Source organism: Rhea pennata, chromosome 5 (genome assembly GCF_028389875.1).
Source record: "Rhea pennata isolate bPtePen1 chromosome 5, bPtePen1.pri, whole genome shotgun sequence".
NCBI classification, from domain to species: domain Eukaryota; kingdom Metazoa; phylum Chordata; class Aves; order Rheiformes; family Rheidae; genus Rhea; species Rhea pennata.
This window is the reverse complement of record NC_084667.1, coordinates 1,672,006-1,693,702: the sequence shown is the minus strand read 5'-3', so window position 1 is coordinate 1,693,702 and position 21,697 is coordinate 1,672,006. Positions and strand designations below refer to the sequence as shown.

General features: G+C 51.5%; 2 protein-coding genes across 6 annotated transcripts in view; one reads left to right on the top strand and one right to left on the bottom strand.

The window, feature by feature from the left end:
- The window catches only part of LOC134141050 (acetyl-coenzyme A synthetase 2-like, mitochondrial), a 15,521-nt gene extending 7,876 nt beyond the window's left edge, over positions 1-7,645 (top strand). Inside the window, exons 6-14 of the mRNA XM_062576949.1 lie at positions 312-459; positions 992-1,129; positions 1,383-1,475; positions 1,903-2,015; positions 2,578-2,704; positions 3,406-3,533; positions 4,300-4,363; positions 4,710-4,831; positions 4,922-7,645. Of these exons, the coding sequence (XP_062432933.1) occupies positions 312-459; positions 992-1,129; positions 1,383-1,475; positions 1,903-2,015; positions 2,578-2,704; positions 3,406-3,533; positions 4,300-4,363; positions 4,710-4,831; positions 4,922-5,098 (1,110 nt within the window). The 3' untranslated portion in view covers positions 5,099-7,645. The remainder of the gene's footprint in view (positions 1-311; positions 460-991; positions 1,130-1,382; positions 1,476-1,902; positions 2,016-2,577; positions 2,705-3,405; positions 3,534-4,299; positions 4,364-4,709; positions 4,832-4,921) is intronic.
- ABCD4 (ATP binding cassette subfamily D member 4) lies at positions 5,557-21,697 on the bottom strand. 5 transcript variants are annotated; one of them, XM_062576951.1, is made up of 19 exons: positions 21,609-21,697; positions 21,159-21,283; positions 20,879-21,006; positions 20,459-20,598; positions 17,230-17,346; positions 16,813-16,938; positions 15,903-15,953; positions 13,410-13,504; positions 12,308-12,429; positions 11,216-11,307; positions 10,938-11,027; positions 10,448-10,686; positions 10,051-10,142; positions 9,785-9,821; positions 8,560-8,609; positions 8,212-8,264; positions 7,716-7,792; positions 6,388-6,503; positions 5,557-6,226 (listed from the first exon to the last, which is right to left on the bottom strand). In XM_062576951.1, the coding sequence occupies exons 1-19, from the start codon at positions 21,623-21,625 to the stop codon at positions 6,131-6,133; spliced, it is 1,863 nt and encodes a 620-aa protein (XP_062432935.1). In that variant the 5' UTR covers positions 21,626-21,697; the 3' UTR covers positions 5,557-6,130. The 5 variants fall into 5 exon arrangements, with proteins under 5 accessions (XP_062432935.1, XP_062432934.1, XP_062432936.1 ...); XM_062576950.1 differs by lacking the exon at positions 21,609-21,697 and adding an exon at positions 21,498-21,546; XM_062576952.1 differs by lacking the exon at positions 21,609-21,697 and adding an exon at positions 21,498-21,546 and having other exon boundaries at positions 10,448-10,656.

Sequence of the window (21,697 nt, the reverse complement as noted above, 5' to 3'; positions counted from 1 at the left end):
CTGTAGCTTTCCTCCAAGGAAAAGAGCAAATTTGCCTGGGACTTTTAAAAAGCGTATTGCTCTTCCCTTGCACATTCATAAAGCACCTTTATTTATTTATTGATAACATTAAAAAAAAAAAAAAAAAAAAAAAAAAAAAAAACCTCTGCAGGGACAAGGTGCCACTGCTGGAGGTGGTGGGAAGGCAGAGGGATGCAGTGAGCAATAGCGCTAGAGCTGGGAGGATACACTGGTCTTGGTTGTCCTCCTTGGCAGGAGGGAAGGGCCTGCATCCAGGCTACATCACTCACTGTCTGTCCTCTCTTGTTCAGTATGTGTTTGACTACCAACATGGGGACGTCTTTGGTTGTGTGGCAGACATTGGCTGGATCACCGGGCACAGCTATGTGGTCTACGGTCCCCTCTGCAATGGTGGCACTACAGTCCTTTTTGAGAGCACTCCTGTCCATCCCAACCCAGGTGAGTGAGAAGGCAACCGGTGGCAGCAAGGAAATGCAGCAGCACCTTGCAAGAACTGCAGCAGGCAAGGAGCTGACTGCTCTGATGCCAGGCAAGGTTTTGTGTCTGTGCCACGCAGAATGGCATGAGGAGGAAGGCCTGGATGCCACTTCACGGGGATCACTGGGTCTGCTGCTGTGAGACTCTCGCGCTAGAACGGTTTTGTGGAGACTATGGACTGTGCCCTGTGGAGAGGGAGCAGGCAGAGCTGCTAGACGAGTCTGTCTTGTTGGGAAGTTACTGTTGTTTCTCCATGGATGATGCAGTTTCTCCCTGTCCCTCCCTGCAGCGGGGAGAGCAGTGAAGCTAGGTCATGTGGAAGGAAAGAGACTACTGCTGCTCTTGGACTGCTTCTATTCTGCCTTGGGGAAATTAGCTTGGCTCCAGGTCCATGTACCGCTAGAGAGCCCCTCCTGTCACCTCCTCTCCCACTGTCTTGGGCTCAGGCTGGAGGAACCTGTGCAGGTGCTTACTGGCCCTGTTTTCATTCCAGGACGCTATTGGGAAACAGTAGAGAGGTTAAAAATTAATCAGTTCTACGGGGCGCCCACTGCTATCCGCTTGCTCCTGAGATATGGTGATGAATGGGTGAAGAAATATGATCGCTCTTCTCTCAAGGTTCTTGGCTCAGGTAAGCACTGGGCTGGATCAGCAAATCCTTAGGTTGGACCTGGGCATTGGGTTGTGCTGCTCTTGGAGCAGAACAGCCGGGAGAAGGCTGTTTTGTCGAGAAGACCTCTCCTCTTGTCCTCTGCCTCTGCCAAGTGCAGCAGAAAATGGGGAGAGGCCATTACAGCAGTAGCAGTTTGTTGCAAGGGTGGCTCTGCCTTGCTTTAGTTTGGACCTGGCCTTTCAGCTCTGTCCCTCTGCCTTTCCCCTTGCAGTGGGGGAACCTATCAACAAGGAGGCGTGGGAGTGGTACTTCCATGTGGTTGGCGAGGCACGGTGCCCGATAGTGGACACATGGTGGCAAACTGGTAAGATGCATAAAGCCCTTTGTTCCAGGCACGGCCAGCTGCTTTTCTTCCAAGCTTTAGGAGTAAGCTGCTGTTTTGTTGGCCGAGAGGGAGTGGTTGTTACTGACACACCTGTGTGAGCAAATCTCATAGGACAAAAGGTCATGGGCATCAAAATGTGATAGAGATAAATGGTCTTTAAAACTAACCCAGCGAAACATGGGGCAGTGGACTCTAGGGAGCAGATCGCTGCTGAAGTAAATAAGCAGGATCATTCTCCTACGAAGAGTCTTTCTCAGCTCTCTGGCAAAGTGGCTTTGTCGCCAGCAAACCCAGGCCCAGCATGCAGCCCAGCAGAGGTTCAAGGTGAAGGCTGATGTCTCAGTAGTATTACCTGGCTTTCTTCTCTCCCTGGCTTCGGTGAGCATCGTGTTCTTGTTCGTTTCAGAAACGGGAGGCATCTGCATCTCACCCCGTCCTTCTAATCCTGGAGATGAGATCCTTCCAGGCATGGCCATGAGACCCTTTTTTGGGATCAACCCCTGCCTCCTGGACGATAAGGTACTTTAATAACCTGCAGCTCAGACGCTGGCCCACTTTCCCCCACTAACTTGGAGCCTGTAGTTGCTCAAGGGAGTGGAGAGCTACAGGTGCGTCTTTCCTTCTCGCCTCCGTTAGCCAGCAACCTTCTTTACTGGAATGGGATCAATAGTGACACTGGTAGCAACATCTTCCAACTGGTGCAGAAATTGCTTTTTTCTAGACTGTTCTTTACTGAAACGACACACTCTGCTAATGCTCCCTAGCCAGCTTTCAAGCTCCTCAGCTACATTTAACTATGCCAGCAGCTCTAGCTAAAACAAGTTACTGGTACTCAAAGAAAGAGGAGTCAAGGCCCTACTGAGGTAGCTGGGCTTCTAGCTGGAGGTGCTGTGCATCCCAGAATAGCAGGCAGTTGGTTGCAGAGCTCTCTGGGCAGACAGGGTCTGCAGCTTGATGCTGGGTACACAGGACTCTCCTCTCCGTTTTCCCTGGCATTTTGACAGGGGGTTGTTGCAGGGCGACGGCTGAACACTCCAGTTATCCTCAGTCACCGTTATTAAAAAGGCTAACTATCTTACAGGGGAATGTCCTTCTGGAAAACGATATCTCTGGAGCCCTCTGCATCTCACAGGCCTGGCCAGGTATGGCACGGACCATTTACAATGATCACAAGAGATTTGTGGAAACCTACCTGACTCCTTATCCAGGTAAGGAAAATGAGAGGCAGGTCACGGATGGGGTGCTGGGCTGGGTTCAGCCTGCATGCTGGTCTTCTGCCCAGAGGCAGCACTCAGGGGAGCTGGCCTTGCTGCTTTACTCTTCCACAGGCTTTCAGCCTGTGCTGAGGCTCTCCAACTCACCATGCCTCAACTCCAGTACTACCATGGGAATGGGCCTTTCTAACCCACCTTCCCCACTGGGACACGTACTCTTTTAGGAGAGTGGATTTTTCCCTCTGCCCCTAGAAACAAAACCCTGAGCAAGGCAGAAGCCTCTCGATGCTTCTATCTTGCAAATCCTGTAAGCTCCTGCCATCCATCCCAAGGCACTGAGCAAACCCAAGAGTATGGGCATCCCAACACGAAGGCAAAGACAGAAGTAACAGGACCACAGGGTGCTGTGCTAGGGCAAGATGCAAGGCTTACAGTGATGAGGAAGGTCTAGCATCAGCCAAGAGAATTAGGAATTTCCAATAGAATTAGGGTGCAGCAAGTACTGAGGCAAAACACTAGCAAGGGAGGCAGGCACCTTCACACCGAGCGTCTGAGAGGAAGGAGCAGAGCGCGCAAGCCCTTGTGCCGACTGAGCACAGAAGGGGGTTGGCTACGTCCTGGAATGAGCAAGAGAAGGAAGCAGGGAACTGCTCATGCTCAGCGCGACAAATGACTGATGGCTCTGGCTACTGCAGGGTTTTTCTTCACTGGAGATGGTGTTTACCGTACCAGTGAGGGCTATTACCAGCTGACCGGACGGCTGGATGACATCATCAACATCAGCGGGCACCGGCTGGGCACTGCAGAGGTGGAGGACGTTGTGGTAAGAACTGTAGATCAGCGGTAATGCAGTCTGAGGGGGCAGCGACATAGCACTGGTGGCACTCAAGAGAAGCGTCCTTGAAGCAGCAGGCCAAAAACATTCTGCTGCTTCAGTGGCAGGGAGCAGGGCGGACCACTGTCTGCGTCTGGGAACAGCTTCCCTCCCTTTCTGGCTCTTCGCCCGCACTCTTCCCTCTGCGTACCACAGTCCTGACACTATTGCCACCACTTCAGCAAGGGTTAGGCTCTTCCTTCTGCTTAGGAAGGCCCCCCTGCACTATGCTTAGGGAGACCATTGCTGTGCTATGCCCAGCACTAAACTCCCTCCTTCCTCTGCCAGGTCCAACTTGTTTAGTGCTGAGTTCAAGACATTTAGCTCAGCTGGTCCCATACATCTCCCTGGTCTCTGCAGCAAGGGAGGGACAGAGTCTGATAAAGTTTATGAGTGAATCCCAGGTGAATCATGGCATCAGTAAGGTTGGAAGGGACCTCTAGTGGCAGGCAAGCCCCTTCCCCATCCCTGGGATACCAGGGTGCATCTGTGAGCCAGTAAAGGTTACAATGCTTGCTGGAGCAACCCAAAAGCACACAACAGGGTCTAGAAACCTGCTTAAAAGAGGTCAGAGACAGAGACTGCAGCAGGAAGGGGAAAGGACAGAGGCCATCTCAGGCCCTTCCCTGTCCTTCTGGCATAACTACGGCAGTTCCTAGGCAGCAGCTAGCCTGCTGAGAGTGCTGAACTGAGCCGCAGCCCTGTTCTGTTTCAGAATCACCACGCGGCAGTGGCAGAGTCTGCTGTGATCGGCTACCCACATGAGATCAAGGGAGAAGGTGAGGAACTTGCTTTCTTGCTCCTGAAATCCCTCTCCCCTGGATTATGTCCTGCAGTGGCAAGTGGCACTCTCATACACACCCCCATGATACAGCACATTATGGAGCGGGGTGGCCGGGGGGGGGGGGTTCACAGCAATCACAACCTACGTATGAGGCTAGTTCTGCTTTCTGTAAGGCAGAAGCAACAAGGAAGTAGCTCTGTGGCCAAAAGCACTTGCAGCTGAGGCTGCAAAGCATTCCCTGAGGCTAACCAGCAGAGAGGCATCTCTCCTGGCACTAGGCCCACATAGCCTTGCAGGAACACATGGTGCGTGGCAGTCAGTAATGTGGATCCTTCTGCCAGGAGCCTACGTATTTGTTGTGCTCAAGAAGGACAGCGGCTACACACAGGAGGCTCTTACTGCTGAGCTACGAGAGCTGATCTCAAAGAAGATTGCTAAGTATGCAGCTCCAGAATACATTCAGGTAACACCTGCAGGCTTGTCCAGCACCCACCCCTGCAGTCTGGCCAACTTCTCTTTCCCTTAGCCTTACCTCTGCTGTTTACTGTTGCAGGTCACACGCAGGCTGCCCAAGACACGCTCTGGGAAGATTATGCGTCGGGTGCTAAGGAAGATTGTGGAGGACAAGGCCAGTGAACTTGGGGACCTAACTACCCTAGATGACCATGAAGCTGTGCAGCAGATCATAGAGGGACACAAGTGCCTAGTGCAGGGGCAGAGGAGCTGCTAGCTTGGCTCTCCCTGCAGCCACCTTCTCTCCCTTCCCTGCCAAATTGGGGCCAGGCCTAGAAACGTCACTGGGCTACTGGTGCTCAGTAAGTGACACACAGACTGAATCTCCACTGCAGAGTCTCAAGCTAAACTCTCCACGACACAGAGACACTCAAACCCTTTGCACGCATGCATGAGATAGGAGAGATTTTGATGCAACATAGACATTTTCTCCCCCAAAAAGCAGAGGGCCAAAAGCCCTCCTTGAGGCTCTTTGTGCCTTATAGTATCTGTGGATTGAGGAAGAGGGCAGGATATAGTGCCCAGCCCTGGATATATATATTACTCCTACCCTTGCTTTGCTTTTCAGCAATAGTCTAGTCTGAGACCACTGCCAAACTGAAAGCCTTTCCTCCAAAACAAACAGCAGAAGGACAACATACAGCAGCCTGATTGAAATACACTGACTCTTCTCCGTAAGTCTTTGGCTAACAGGCCCCAGATTTTAATACAAAAATGTTCCTTTGACCGGTAACAGCATGTCATAAGGAAAGCAGAAGTATGCCCTTCTCTCTACTAGCATCTCCCCCACCTTAGAACGTGTCTTTGACAACTACGGGTAGTGGTACTGAAGGCTGTCCTGTAGAGCTGCATACCAAAGAGCCAAGGTCACTGAGGGGAGCAGCAGACTGCATCCCAGTCGTGCAACACTGCCCCCTGGACAAGTAGAGGTAGCGGTGCCCACTGCTTCTACCAGCCCCAAGAGGTGGTGTCTTCTTTCTGCAGCCTAGTGCTCAGCCCCTTCCCCCTTGAGAAGCAGAGAGGAGGGAAGGGCAGGCAGGGAAAAAGGTAAGATTGACTTGTCTGCTCATGGCAAAACCCCACAATGAACTCAGACTTAGCCTTGGGTCCCATCAGCAAAATCCAGAAATGGTCTTGCACTGAACTGATTCCTTGTTGATAGCTGCTGGCTCTGCAGCTCCACATCTGCTACTCAGAGCTTTCCCAAGGGTGTGTAGGTTCTGCAGCTGGTCAGACTAGGGCATGTTTTTCAGCATCCTTCTCCATCTGGGAGGCGCTTCATCTTCTCGCATCGTGTGAGCTCCCATCTTCCCTCCCCATGAAGTTTCAAAATCCAGCTGTGGAACTGCAATTTAGAAACACAACAACTGAGAGGTCTCTGTAAGGGCATGTCCACCTCTATTAAGGTTCCCCAGCCTCACCCACTCCTCTCTGCTCATCAGGGACCACTGCTGTCTGCCCTGTCTCACCACTAGCTGGGAGGCTTGTGCTACCTCTCCATCTCACCTTTTCCAGGCTGGCTCTGTGTCCCACGCTGACCAGTGTCATGCCCAGCTGAAGGCACATACGGTACAGTTCATGCTCCACCTCTTCTGTCAGGGCACTGGTGGCTTCATCTAGCACTGAGAGAAAAGCTGTAAGCCCCACAAAGCTCAGTCCCTCCAGCCTGTAATCTCTTCCCCACCCCAGGAAGGAGAGTAGCAGTTGCTGAGAACATTGCACATACTAACCAGAGCTCACCAACAACAACTGTAGAAGGTAAGTAAGGAGAAGCCTAAGGTCCTCTGTTTACCTCTGACATAGCTGCTCTTAGCTAACTGGGAAAGCCAGCCTTCTCCACAAGCCTTCAAATCCACCCACACAGTACAGTTCACCTCATGCATCTCCCTCAGTGGCTGCCAGCCACTGACTTATCCCCTTGGTTGTGAAAGCCAAGACGTGACCTTCCCAGGTCCTGTGAGGGAAACGATGTGGGCCACAGCCTCTGGCTGAACTGCAGCCTGTTCACTCCTCTGGCTAGGACCCTACATGCAGGAGCCAGGACAGCCTGTGGCAGCTTCCTCCCAAGGAAAAATACTATAGACCTGGAGCAGATAAATTTAATTTGTTTTACATCATTTCTACAACTGCTAGTTTTTGATCCACGACTTCCTTCTGTCAGGACAGCACACAGCAGTACTGCAGACTTTAGGGGAAGAGATATACTTAAATGTGGCTAAGTGCTCCTAACACTGGCTCTGGTTACTGGCACACACATCTACCTTGGCCCATAAGGCCTCCAGGCTGACTTCAGCAATCTCTCTCCCCTGACCCTGCAGCAGTCACTAGCCATCTATGTGTGCAGAAGAATTAGACCCATCTACAAAGAGAAGCTGCTTTTGTGATGTCTCAGAACTGCTTCTACCACTATCTTCTTTTGCTGTGTTATAACTAAATTTCTCAGGGCAAATTGTTTTCAGAACCCCACAGGGTTCACAAGTTTCAGAAGTGGCAGCTAACACCATGCTCACTAGGATGCATGCTTCCTTACATGGCAACCAGTGAGCAAGCTGAGGTGGTGCTGCTTCAGGTATCATCAGAGCTGGATAAGGAACGCTAACTCCTAGCTGCATAACAGCAGAATGTTTTACACAGCCTCTTGATTCACCTCCCTCCACACACACCACAAAATGTTTTCACCTCTAAATCCTCTGTGTGCTACTCTGCCTAAAATCGTGATGAAGACCAAGCATGTTCCTGGCAAAGGAGAAAGGCATTCATGAGCCGTCTTTGTAACAGTTTCTTTTTACGCCAAAAGCCTCGCTTGTCTCTTCAGCCTGTGGTCGGTCACTCACCTGCGTATCTGGGCTGGAGGTAGAAGAGCCGTACAAATGAGAGCCTCTGCATCTCCCCTGGGGACAGGACATCATACCTGCAGCAGGGTCAGCATTCAGAATCTCCCTCCATGAACAGAGCTCATTTGCTGAAGAGCTTATGGTTACTGATGTCAGAGACCACAGCAAGCAACTGTCCCTGTGTGTCCCACTCTGCTCCCCCCCTACACACACACGCACTCTCAGGGCAGTTCCCTTCCAGGCCAGGCTCTCAGATGCAACATGGGACTGGCTGTGCACCCCTGATCACTGTTGATTGCCTTGAGAACAGTGTGGCTGGTGATGTTGATGCTGAGGCTTGGGGCATGAAGCCTTTGCCCTTGCAATGTGCCCATCACCCGCATGGCACATCTGGGCACAGAAGATAGTCACAAGTCCAGCAGCAATGGTCATCTGCTTAGAAACGTTCCCACCCAGAGGGATTATTCAAGTTCAGCCAGACAGTGAGTTCTCTTACCAGTTCCAGTCCACCTGCTGGTCCAGTCCCCCAGCCCTTGCCAGCAAATCAGACTGCAAAGAGCACAGCAGAGACTTGTGAACATAGCCCCAGCCCTGGCAGCCCACAGCAGACACAGCCCAGGGCATAACCACCTCCTCCCCACTACTGTCCCTTTTCCTACTTGATCTGAAGTTGCTCTGCTATCCCCTGTCTCCTGCTGTTTCTGCGGACAGGCTGGTCCCAGGTGCAAACAATTCCCTCACGTGTGCAGCACACGGCTATGCTCTGCTGCTTCAACACCTTGTCCCTTCTGCCCCTACCTTGGTAACATCAGGCAAGAACAGAGCAACTCTGCTAGGGACTCACCAGCCCTGCCAGCTCCAGGAACCGAACAATCCTCTCATCATCTGCAGACCCTAGGGAAGAAAGTGCATCAGCACAGGCAAAATGTATTGAGGCCATAGCAGGGGGTAGGAGCATCCCCATTTTCCCTGTAAGTTTTGGTGAATGGGTTTTGTGTGTCTGGTGTAGCTGTCTCAACCAATTAATATCTCAGGTCCTGAGCCCACAGAGAGCTCCCAAAGACTGACCTTCCTTAAATATGGTAACCATGTCTGCAAGCAACATGACAGCAGGTTAGGCTCCATAGACGCATCTGGCTCAGTCCATGGCCACAGAAAGGCACAGCCAGAACACAGGGTTCCAGACTTCATTTGCCAAGGCCCTGCCTATCAGCCACCATCTTATGCCTGGCTGCTTTGCACACTGCAGGTGTTGGAGTTGCAGGATCAGAGCATGGGTAACAGCCAGCAGAAGGACCCCACATAGGACAGAAAAAACTCAGGGCTAGGATGAGCCTGCTGGTGAGCAGAACAGACACCTGAGCTAGTGCAGTCATCAGCTGTGGAAGCCAAGCAAAAGGGCTGTGCATTTGCCATAGGCCCCTCTGAAGCTACTGAAGAGGCACATGAATATCTATCTGATGGCTGCAGCTCGTTCTCTCTGAGGCTGCAACTCAGAAATGTTTAAAGCAGCATGTAGCATTGCTTCACTCAGAGAGAAACTTAAACCTGGATAACTGCAGCAGCTTCTGATCCAATGTATGATCTCTGGCTTGGGAAGGGGGCAGGGGAGAGAAAGGATCCCTGTCTGACCACAATAGTATGCAAGTCCCCAGGACACCATTTGAAGTAAAGGAACAGTTAAAGATGCAGGTGAATGGAAAATGAGATAAAGGCAAGCATGGCTTGCCCAAAGGCAGGCTGTGCCAGACAGATGAGATATAACCCAGCCGCAAGTTCAGAAAGCAGCAAGGTGCCTCAACATATACCACGGTGCAGCACAGCATGCAGGGTACAGCCACCTTGACCTCATACTACCAAGATGATATAGTCTCCTTGAGATGGAAGGAACACAAAGCTGATCTTAAGCTACAGAAAGTTAAATTTTCTAAGGAAATGCTGAGAGCAACAAAAGTGAAATGGATTAGTATTCTTGATGGAACATAGTAGGAGAGAAACTGGTTTGGGCACAGGACAGTGACAGCTGAGATAGCAGGGTTGGTTAATTGCTTTGATGAACTTCTACACACCTGAAACTGGATAGATCTCCTTCAGAGGATAGATCACCTGGTTAAGGGAGCAAAATGAGCCATGTCAGAGGGAGCTGGACACATAGTTCACCAAAGATGCCACAGTGGTGGCCAAACTCACGCACGAGGGAAGAAGCAGCCACATGCATCTCCCCTCTTGCCAGCCTCTCCGCAGCCCAAAGGTTTGCGGCGGCTCGACATGGCCCCCGGTCAGGAGCTGTGAGAATTCCCAGCTGAGCTCCCTGTGGAGCTGGCCCCCAGCTCACCTGCTCACGCAGGCTTCCATCAGTGAAGAATGGCCTCTGAGGCAGGAACATGACTCCATGGGGGCCAAAGCAGGTCAGCATCTCGACGTTCCCTGCACAGAGACACACTCAGGCCAAGCCTGCAACATCCAGCCAGCAACTCCCCACCACCCGCTGTGCAGTCCTGTGATAGAGAACCTTGAGAATTAGCCAAAAATGCCTCCAAAAAGGCAGATCTGCAATACAGTAAAGCAAGGAGAGTCAGAGCAGAGCATACAATACAGAGGAGTGGTTGCTGAAATGCACTTGTGACGCATTTACCATCACAAGTAGCACTGGCCTTGCAACCCCACACTGCCACCTTCTCAACTCAGTACTCTGGCCAACCAAGAGGGTGCCACAGAGTGATAGTTCTTACCCTGTGTGCTTTCCCAGAGTCCTCCGAGGACCCTCAAGAGAGATGTCTTCCCAGTGCCAGTGTTCCCCACAATCATCACGCTGTTCCCTTGTGAGATCCTGAGGCTCAGGTCCTTGATGAGCAGCTTGCCAGAAGATGGCACTGAGAGCGTCACTCGCTCCAGAAGGAAAGCTGTGTCTCCTGGCACTGGGTCCTCCCCAGCATAGCTGCTGGGCCACCACCAAGAGAGGAGGAGAGATCTGGGGGTAAGTGATCATGCTGAGGCTGGCAAAGATCAGATGCCTTCCCTGCACCTTAGACATCCTGTGTCTCTGTGATAGTAGCTCTGTCCCACGCACCCCGGGAATGACAGGTCACAGTGAGCACAGAACTACCTGCTCCAGCTAACTACATGCAATGGGCTGTGACACTAAGGGCCACCTCCATCCAGTGTTGGTCCCACACACTGGCACGCAGCTGCAAGCCAGCAAATTGCTGACGAGAGACTCACCTGTCCAAGTCCCAGCTGTCTTTGGCTTCCGAGTAGTTAGCATTTTTTTTCCTACCAAGGCTCAGCAGGGTTTCCTGCAGCTCCCCAATCCTGGGCAAACAAGAGGTTGTATGAGTGCCCAGGACAACTTCAGCAGCCCTCCCTCCTCACAGCACTCACTGTTGTCAATGCTCACTTAAAAGTAACTGTGTTTTTTTAAGTATTTAGCACAGATCTATGCAATGAAGTCTATCCCACACTCTCCACTCCTGCACACAGCTGCCTGCAGACAAGCTCACCTGTGCGTGTAGCCAGCTACATCGGTCATGGTGGCAGAGAGATCTATGAGCTGGCTGAAGCAGCCGATGAGGTAGATGGAAACAAAGGCATTCTGGGGGGGGAAATCATAAACCAGAGCAAAGATTGGAGCTGGGCTGGGACACCACCCCTTCCTCCACAGCTGTGAGGAGGTCAGACATCTGGCCAGCTCAGCCATCCCAGCAGGAGGAAGGAGAGATGGAGAAGTCTCCCATGGCAGTGGGAGAAAAGAAGATGGCCATATTCAGAAGACTGAGCAGGGCTTCCCTGCCCAGCACAGCAGTTCTGGCCAGAGGGACACATCTCCCACCCATCACAGGATGCTGTTCTCAGAGTGCCTGCATGTCCTGCTCCCCACCACCGCAGGACTGGCCCTGACCAGCCCTGGGCCCAGCATGCTTTCCCCAGGGTCATGCAGATTCATCCCACTAGCTCTGCCCTGGGGCTGTACATGCTTCAGAGCACAGACCCTCAGCTTGCAATGCCAGCTGAGCTATTTTCAGCTCTGTATTCTCCACTGCAGTTTTGAATAATTAGAAACAAGTCAGGTTGTGAAGGCTCCTGTCCAGCAGTTTGCCAGGCAAATGTGAGCTCAGCCTTGCAGGCTCCCCATGGGCAGCAGCCACAGGAGAACCCAAATCTGCAGCACAGTGCGGGTCGAGTTGCCCAAAACCACCACTGAAAGCCAAAGCTTTTTGACTTTCCATTTTTACACAGCAGAGGTGTGAATAGGAAACACTTATGCAGATGAGTCCTTGATAATTCTCATCCCCAAGTTAATCATACACTAGCTGGCTCCAAGCTCCCATTTCCACACCACCATGGGCAAGGACAGTCTACCCTGGAGGTCACTCAGTGCAGGTCAGCCAGCCCTACTGCCACTAGCCCAACATGAAACCTTCACCCTAAGCACCTGCTCACTCTCCATTATGGAGTCCAGCTGCATGAACACACAAACATGAGCCTCAGGGCTGGCTCATGTCTGGCATTGGGGTAATCTGCACAGGTAATAAACACAACCCACAGAGCACACTTCTTTCCTGGACCAGTCTGGGAGATCATCCTTAACTCACCTTGCTGACGAGTGCGCTGAGCTCTGTTGGACTGAGGTCACCGTACACCCCAGAAAAGATGGGAATGGCAATGACCACGTAACTCAGGATGCTGCCCAGGTAGTCAAAGGTATTGATCCCAACTGGGCAGAAGCATATCAAGAGGAGACAGTGAGATGGAGGGGAGAACCTTTGTCCCACCCAGGCTCAAGTGCAGCTCATGAGCCCAGTCAGAGGAAGACCCATGCCCTGCCTCAGCCCTTCCTAATGCTCCCATGCAGAAGAACTCATCTCACAGGAGACCACAAGCACCAGTGTGCAAACTCACTTGCCAAGCAAAGAACTCCCTAGGGAAGGCAGTATAGTGGGCAAACATCACCCAGACACACAGCTCGGGCACCATGAGAGGACACGAGAGCCACTTTGCCTACTTTTTTCTACTCTTCAGGGCCCAGCTGACTTCAAGAAGCAGGGGGTAAAGTCACATACTGAGCAGAGAGGCAGAAAGAAAGATCTGGTCACAAAGTCTGCCTTAAAGCACCAGAGAGGCAGACTTAAGCCCCCAAACTCCCACAGAGATACCCGCATGCAGGGCTCTTCTCCTCTTACAGTGCTCAGAAGCTCACCACGATGGTGAGATAAGGAAGATTTGTCTTGACATCAGTTATTTATCCCACAAACCTGGACCCAGTGACCATAGGATAAAAGAGTTTTTCAGGTGGCAACTACGCTCAAGGGACAGGCTCTATAGGACAACTTTGTAGAGCTCCCAACCTCATACACTGAATGTTCTCCCTCCTCTTCATGACTACTGAACGCCTGCCCCACAAAGAGTGCAGATTCCTGCATATTCCTCTCTTTTGAGCTTGGTTTCTCAGACTTAGCTGGTTCTTCTACAGCTTTTCTTTCTACCAGGCTTTTTTCACAACTGGATTCCCATTCAAGAGGGCAGGGAGCACCCTCCATTCACTCTCAGGGCCTTCATGCACCAGCAAGCCTCGAGGGAAAGAGGTAGAAAAGGATGATCCAGCACTGCTCCTCTAGCATGAGGTTCCCAAGCCTGCAGACCACCACAATGGAGCTACCACATGCCCCAGTTAACCCCCCCAAACTCCCCACTCACTGTACAGCCAGAGCTCCTTCCCTATCAGCTCTCTTTGGGTCTGCAGCAGGTTCTGCAGCCTGCGGTCTGTGCGTACGTGCTCCACTCGCCCAGCCCTATAAAATAAGATTGAAACATGTCACAGACTTCCTGGGACCACCATGATGGGGTTAAAGCACAGGTCTTTAGGACTGAGACCTGGAAAGAGCCTGCCCCATCGTTTTCAAGTAACAGCCTTTTTGAGCAGGAACTGAAAGCCAGCCCTTGAGTAGAGCACAGCCAAGGCTACACACACTTTCTCAGCAGAACTTGGTTGGAAGAGGGGGCAGAGCATGGCCACACAGCTAGGGCCAGAAAAAAAGAGGGGAGTACGGAGGCGAAGGCTGGCCAACACCACCTGCATGGCCGGGAGCTGCAGGCTGCCTGTTCCCCTTCCCCAGCCCAGGACATCCATGTCCTCTCCCTCCTCACAGCCTGAGCCCTGAAGGGGCACAGCCACCAGCCTGGGTGATCCTCCTTTGCCAGGAGCTCTCCAACAGAGATCACCAGGTGTCTCCACCACCCGAACTGGAGGTGATGCTCCCACAACCTTGCTGCCTGCAGTGCCAGCAGCCCTGCCCTCTCCCCCCACCGCCACCGAACACACAGCACGAGTGGGATCCCAGCTCTCAGCCACCTCCTCAGCGAAGCAGGGTAGCGCCTCCTGCTCATTCGCAAGGGCTGGGCTGCCCTCAGGTGGCAAAACGTAGGCAGAGCTCCGTGCAATTCCCACTGCAGCCACGGCCAGTACCACCCTGCCATACACCTGTGCCTAGCACCCGTGCACACTCCCGCTGTTAACACAACTAGGAAATCACTAGGGCCTAAGGAGACAAAAACCAGGATTCACATAAATACAAAAAATTAAGATTTTAAAGATTCTTAATTCTTAGATAAATACATTTTCTTTCTGAAAAAATAAATCCATTGAGAATTCAGTTAGGCATCTGTTATTGCTCTTCAGCTTGTGATACCCATTTCGTTAAGTACTGAGCAGTAATCTCTGCTGCTGAACATTCAAAGAAGGACAAAGCCTTCAACAAGAGGAGTTACAGGCAAGGCACTGGGGATCAGAGGTTTCGGCTGAAGTGCAAAACCAGTATTAGGTAGCAGTTATTTCTTTTCCAGAGAGACTGTTTGTTGCTGTTATCTTTTCCTCACATTCAGTTCACTTCCAAGGTAAGTTTGCCAAAAGATAAGAAACAAAGAAACAACACTCAGGTTTTGGTTCTTCCTTTACTGAAACAATCTATGGTTTGACAAGTACAAGAGGACAAACTTTAACAACTTCTACAAGCCAGGGAAGGCAGGCAATCAAAACCAGTCACATCCATTCATCAAGTCCTCCTCCTTTCACAGATTTCCAGGAATATAACCCTTATAAAAATTTTAATTAAGATACATACAGAGAAAAATAGCTGGGTTTGTGCATTTTAATTAAATTCTGATTTCCCACCAAAGCTTTTCAACTACTGAAATGTATAAAGCTAAAGCAATAAACCCCATTTTCTAGTATAATAATTCATTTTCTGTTTCTTACTTAATAATAAAATAAGAAGCTTCAAAAATGTGAGGAAAAGTACTACAACTTAAATACATGCAAGTTATTAGAGTATCTTCCTGATTAATGAAAATCAGCACCAACCAATAAGAATCAGCCAGCCCACAAAGAAGAAACTAAGACTTCCTAATGCAAAACAAGATTGATTTCAGTTATTAAGATCAAAGTTTCCTGCTTGTCAGTTTAAATCTCTATTATATCAGTGATTTTGAATCAAACTACCTTGGGAACAACACTGCAGCACTTGGAAGTGCTCGATCATGATGCCATTAAAGAGCCAAATACAGATCGCAGCCAGGAAAAGCCAGATACAAGGCAGACAGTGCTTTCTTAAATTCCTGGAGGAAGTGTGATTCCACAACATACATGCCACCTGCAGATGCCTCAGGAGAGATGAGAGAAGACTCTGCCCTACAGGGCACCCCAACATAAATCACAGTAAAACTGTGGCCCTTTTTCTGGATTCGAGCCTTATCTGTGCAGTACCATAAAGCTCCAAAGAATAACTCAGCAGACTTCAGGGCACTGCTGAGCAATGAGGTGCTGCTGGGCTCTAGACAGCACACTCAGCTCTGCAAGCCTCAGTAACAGCCAGATGTAAATAGCACCAATAAAACATTGGGAGGGTCAGGCGAAGACTGAGCAAGAAAAGCAAGCAGCAGTAAGGAGGCAAGACAATGGCCTGGCATATCCACAGAAGAAATGTGGGTTATCACACTGGGAAACAGTGGCAGGGAGAGGAGGCTGAATGACCCTGCAGAGGACCTGTGGCTGCAGCAGGATGGAGGGAACAGGAAAGCTCAGGCAGCAGCAAAAGGACTCCGACTCCCCTGGAACACATGACTACAGAAGGATGCTCCAAGCTGGCAGGATCTCCAGGAGCACATAAAGAAATGAACATGCCCACCACTCACCTGTAGAAAGCAGCCGGTTCTGCATTGACACGAATCTGCATATGCTTGAACCTGGACAACCCAAAAAAAGCATAAGGATCACGCACAACTACCCAGTGAATTACGTAGCCAGCATCCTCACGAAAAGACACTCATCTTGTATCAGTGAGAGCACTGCTCTGACATATCTCTTGACAGAAATGTTCAACAGGCTCAAAAGGTGCTGAACAAGACTTAGCACACCATGCCATCATTCTGGGCCAGCTCAGTGGTGCACCTCACTCAAAAACCTGCTCTCTGTTCATATTTCCTCAGCCCTCAGACATCTCTTCCTTTTTGGGCACTCAGTCTGCCTCCCTGTGCCAGGCCACCTTCTGCTGCTATCCCAGGATGCCCTGAGCTCCAGAGAAAGCAGGCTAGTCCCTGCCACACACCCATCCAACCCTGCAGGGAAAGAGGTGGAGACGAGTTGGCTGATGGAAAGTGATGGAAAGATTGTGCCATTTTAGGTATTCACATTCATGAAGTAACGAACCAGAAACTCGTCTGGTTTCTTGTCAGTGGTTCTGTCAGTGAACTTGCATCTACGCCCAAGGATGCTCCATGTGCAGTTTTCTCCAGCACATCCAATACATCAGCAGAGGCAACAGCAGCAGCAGTGAGCAGTCAAAGAGCAGCAGTGTCAACCAGGAAACTGAACCAAGGGCACTGCCTAACACAACACAGGGCAGTGAAAGGGGTGGCTGGGGCTTGGGACTCTGATGTTGGGGCAACATTGAGCAGGCAAGTCTCCCTGTGCTGGCAGGCAACTGACCGAGTGCGAGGACCAGGAAAGCCATAAAGAAGTAGATGCACACAGAGCACTGAACAGGGAAGAAAATGGAGCTCTTGCAGGAGTTACCAGTGAGAATGCTGCTATGCTACAACTCACCTGAAATCCCCCTCCAGCTTTTCCTGCTGCACAAGTTTTGACACTATTGGGCTCATCAGCACTTTGTTAACAACTGTCCCAATGACAAAATATCCAAAGATGCTCACTGGGCCTATCCAGCCTGTGCTGCAGGGGAGGAGAAAGAGAGGTCAGCTAACAACCCAAGCAAAACGTTATTCTAGCAGCCCTGGGCTTGAGAAGTCAGAGCCCTCAACTGCCACCTCTCTTCCCTCTCACAGAGGCTACGGAGTCAACACCACATATTCCAGCATCCCTGGGGCAAAAGGTCCATCGGCATGCAGTCAGAGACACCCCACCCACGTGCACAAGCACTAATATGGGGAATTATGTGAGTGCCAGGCCTCAAAAGAGGGTACAGGTCAGAGGCATGAAAGCAGAGCCAGAATGGGTTCTTACCTGTGGAAGCACTGGTATGTGTAGTAGGCCAGTGTGAAGGGCGAGATGATGAGCTTGCTTGCCATGGAGCTGAGCTGCCTGCAGAACCTCTCCACATCCTGGCTGATGCGCTGGTCTCTGCTCAACACAAAGAGGCATGGACACTGTTAAAGCTCAGGAGTGAGAGCCAGTCAGTGCAGGATGTTCTAACTCCCCAGTAGGGCACAAGCCAAGCTGTTTTGCTGCCTGCATTTAGGAGAGAGTGGCAAACCAGCTGGCATAGGAAGGACCTGCAGCTATGACTGCCATGCCCCCACCCCCAGGGACAATTTCCATGGCCCAGAAGGACTCACCCCAGGGCCTCTCTAATATACAGGCAGAACAGCTCCTTCCATTACCTTCGCCTCCTTCCTTGTATTAATCCCTTGTTCCACTCTCAAGATTCCTGTCCTGCAACGTGCTAAAGGTATCTGCATCCTTGTCTCTTACTCCTCTCCTGGATCCTCTCCATATTACCAAAAACACTGGCGGCTGGTGTTGCATCCCAGGTACCAGAGCTAGCGAGGCTGGTTACAGTGCAAGCCAGTCCTTAGCCAACTGTTGGATATTTGCAATCTCCTCTGTCAAAGCCACCCTTCCAGCAGGTAGCTGGTCCCTCCATTCTGCACAGAACACGCCTTGGTCCCTTGGCTACAAAGGAGACAGTGCTTTTACCTACCCCCACCCTACAAGAGCAGGCAGCAGTGCACCAAGCCAGCATGTGCGTGACAGACTCTTGGAGCCCAACCTTTGCCACTCTGCTTAGCAAGAGATGAGCTTGGGATAACTACAAAGGATTGTAACATAGTCAGTCCCTCCCTGCCTGATCTGTCCAGAGCACATGAATAACAGCTTTGACTTCTGATGCACTGAGCTAGGCAACAAGGCCTCAACTGTAAATGCTACAGAGTCCAGCAAGGAAAAAATCTGTCTTTTTCTGGGGACATCTCCCATCTCACTGACTTTATGAGTCAAAAAAAAAAAAAGAGCTTTATTTTTGCTTTTATTGGACTGTTTATAACTGTTCCCATCAAGTTATAAATTAACTCAGACTATAGATTCACAGCAGAGATATTACTTTCTATGAACTATTAAGCAATATGCAATGACAACATATAAACATCAACTCAGATGTCCTGCTAGGAGCCACAAGTATTTGGATATCACTCAAAATCCACTCGTCTTTTCCTCTGAAAGGGAAACAAGGATGACACAGAGCACTGTGTCACCCAGTTTGGTTTGCACTGCCTAACAGGAAGTCACTTCATTGCTCTTAGTTCATGCTGTCACTGCCTGGTGCAGGGAAACAATTCTCATAAAGAAATCCTAAGATAAGAATTTTTGCAGATGCAGCAAAAACACCACTAAACAATAAGGCTGGATGTTTGAGCAGAAGCAAGGTGTAATGAAAAATATTCTGCAACTATCTCATATATTTAGTCTGCTCTAAGGTCAGAAGAGCTGGCTCCATTGCTGCAAAGCAGATAACTGGGTCTATCTCATACATTTAACTGCATATTCTGAACACATTCCCTGGTTAAAAATAAACCTGAGCAGCATCGTCACATGGTGAGGGGCCTCTGTCCTCCCCTTCCCCCAACCAAAGGAAAAGACGCGTGTGCAGTAGCTTCTGGCCTTGGCCAATGTGCTGCACTGCCTGGGAAGCACTGGTTGTCTTGATGACAGGCACAGCTTTTCCGCCCGTCCTTGTAACTCTGGCCTACTGCAAAATACTATCACCTTTTCATGAGGTTGGAAGTAACTCTGGTGGTTGCTGGAAAGTGCATCAGCATCACTGAGGCTGTATTTCTCATTTGGCAGGAGTGCTTGAGCCAAGCTGAACCCTTTCCTCACCTGCTGTTTGCCCTGCACCCAGCTGCTTGGTCTTAGCCTGGCCACATCTCAGTGCTGGGAAAGCATAAGCAGCCAGGGAACAGATCTGACTGAAAAATGACATAGACACAAAAAAAGGTGTGGCAGTATGACATATTCTGCTCCAGTTCACTGCACAGCCACACAAACCACCGAGTTGTATGATGCAGGGGCAAGGACTGGCAGCCAAGAGCACTGGGGAGCAGCAGCCCAGCAGCTGTTTCAGTTTCTTCAAGTCACTACTATCGGCAACAGTTAGGAGTCCCCGTAAGACGGACATTTCTGTCAGTGACCCTAGCCTTGGTCACCTCCCTGGGAGATGGCACCAACGCAGTGAATGGGACTAGACCACAAGTGTCCCCTGCAGGGAAACGGAGCACAGGGACTCAACACAGCCGTATAACGCCACGTAACTTGGAGGAACTTTTCCCTGGTTTCTAGTTTTTCATCGAGTATTTAATAATAGCCTTTTCTTAGCTCTGGAGAGAAAGATACCACTCTCAACCTCTCACATCATGTCTAACAGAGAATCTTTAATCTTTCAAACTCTGTAACTATGACAGCAGTGTCCTGTGCGCAAAAACAGGCCAAAAGGCCAGGGTCAGCATGCTGTTGCAAGGAAGGGAGGTGTTCAGCTTTTGCTACATAGCCCGGGTAGATGAGCAGCCCTGCAGTAACTGGACAGTGTGAGAAGGGGCTCTCAGTGTGGGCTTGAATAGGAGGGACTGAATGCTCCTCCTCCTTCTCTCAATTTTCAAGTCACCTCTGAAATTTCCTCCCTGGGAACAGGAAAGAGGAAATGCAGCTCTTGTCCAGTGCAAAACAAAGCTCTTCTTGGACATAGCTCCTAGCTTTCCCCACAAGCTACTGAAACCACTAAAAAACAACTAAACAAAACTGCGTTCAGCTGGAGACTGCTGGCTGAAGTTCAAAATGAACAACAGGGGCTGCTGAGTACACTTGCTGGGTGATGGCAGAGAGGCAGCACTCTCTGACTCCAGCCAGGCCCTTTGCGAAGTCAAAGAGCGACGAAGGTTGATTTTGCAGACTGTGCATTTTGTACCAATTGCTAGATCCCTGTTCTGCTGAGACTCCATTTTTCTTATAACAAAAATATCAGCGCTTACTGCCCCGTGAAATCATCATGACCATTAGCTGTGGCAGCACCCTGTACAGCCTTGCCAAGTACCACCAACGGCAGACAAGAATATTTGTGCCTAGGTGGAAAAAGCTTCTAGGGCTCAAGCCCCTACCCAGAGACACAGAGGGGTCAAGAAAAGGCGAGAAGCAGCTCAGGAGAAGCCAAGAAAGAGGCCGAAAGAAGCCGCAGGCAGCCTACGGGTTATCGATGTCCTCACGCAGCACGTGCAGGCTGTAGTAGACCTGGCCCTGGAAGTAGCAGTTGTGGAGGTATTCGGTGAGGGATTTCCTCCAGCTCACGTACATCTGGTTGCAGATAAACTGGTCGAAGCTTTTTAGCTGGAATGAGGGAGACAAATGGGAAGGAATGAGCCAGGAGAACACGCACTTCCCAAAATGAGAAAAACGAGCAGTTTGCTCAGCTGACCCATCCCCTTACGCAGCTACCGAACGGGGCAAGAGCAGACCTAGATCCCTCAGCAAAGGGGTCCTGCCAGGAACCACTGGCAGCTTTCCCCTTCCCCTCCTCCGGGGACAGCACCTCCCCGTTTCCAGAGGGGTCCCCCCGGCCCTCCCCAGCCTCCCCTCCCAAGGCGAGGGCGCCTCTGGCCTGTTTTACCGTGGAGTTGACTACGATCAGAGTCAGAGCAACGGCGGTCAGTGTTTTGAAACCGGAGAAGTCCTTGTTCCCCAGGACCTCGTAGTACTGGCTGGGGATCACACCGACCTGGTAAATAAGCAGCTGCTCTGGAGGAGACAAGAAAACACCGAGAAGGGCTGCGGCAGCAGGGCGGAGCGGTGTCGGTGTCGGAGGGCAGTCCAGCAGGAAGGTGACACACCGGGTCCCACCACCTCCACCACCACCACCACCTCCTCCACCTCCCCGCGCCCGAGCTTACCCAGCAAGGCAACGCAGAGCAGGGTCAGGAACATCAGCACGTTCGGGGAGAGCCATGTGGGGAACAAGACGGCCTGGATCCTCAGGAACCGCCGCAGGAACAGCAGGTCGACCTGGGGCCGAGGCCTGGCGGCGGGCGGCAGGGCGCGGGGAGCTGCCTGCGGCCGCCGCCCGCGCCGGGAGCCGCCGCCCGGGCCCGCCGGGGCTCGGGCCGCAGCCGCGCCCAGCCCGCGGCCAGCAGCAGCAGCAGCCCCCGGCCGGAGCCGTCCCGCCCCCCCCGCCGCCGCCGCCGCCGCCGCCGCCGCCGCCTTCCCTCCTCCACCGCGGCCCCCGGACCTACCGCCCGCCGCCGCCGCCGCCCGCCATGAGCGCGGCCGCCCCGGCCCCGGCCCCGCCGCCGCCGCCCGCCCTAGCCCCGCCCCCCGGGCGCTACGACATGAATATTCATCACCTCTCCTCAATATTCATGAGCTCCCGCTACGGCCGCGCGCTCCGCAGAGCCGCCGCCGCCGCCGCCATTAGGGCGAGGCCCCGCCCCGC

What these genes read in the sequence shown, in the direction of transcription:
- ABCD4 (XM_062576950.1), bottom strand. Translation starts at nt 21,523, where the DNA reads ATGGCGGGCGGCGGCGGCGGCGGGCG. An exon ending in GGCGGCGGCGGCGGCGGGCG is followed by an intron (nt 21,284 to 21,497) that starts GTAGGTCCGGGG and finishes GCCCGCCGCCAG; the next exon opens with GCCTCGGCCCCAGGTCGACC. An exon ending in ACAGAGCCAGCCTGGAAAAG is followed by an intron (nt 6,227 to 6,387) that starts GTGAGATGGAGA and finishes TCTAAATTGCAG; the next exon opens with TTCCACAGCTGGATTTTGAA.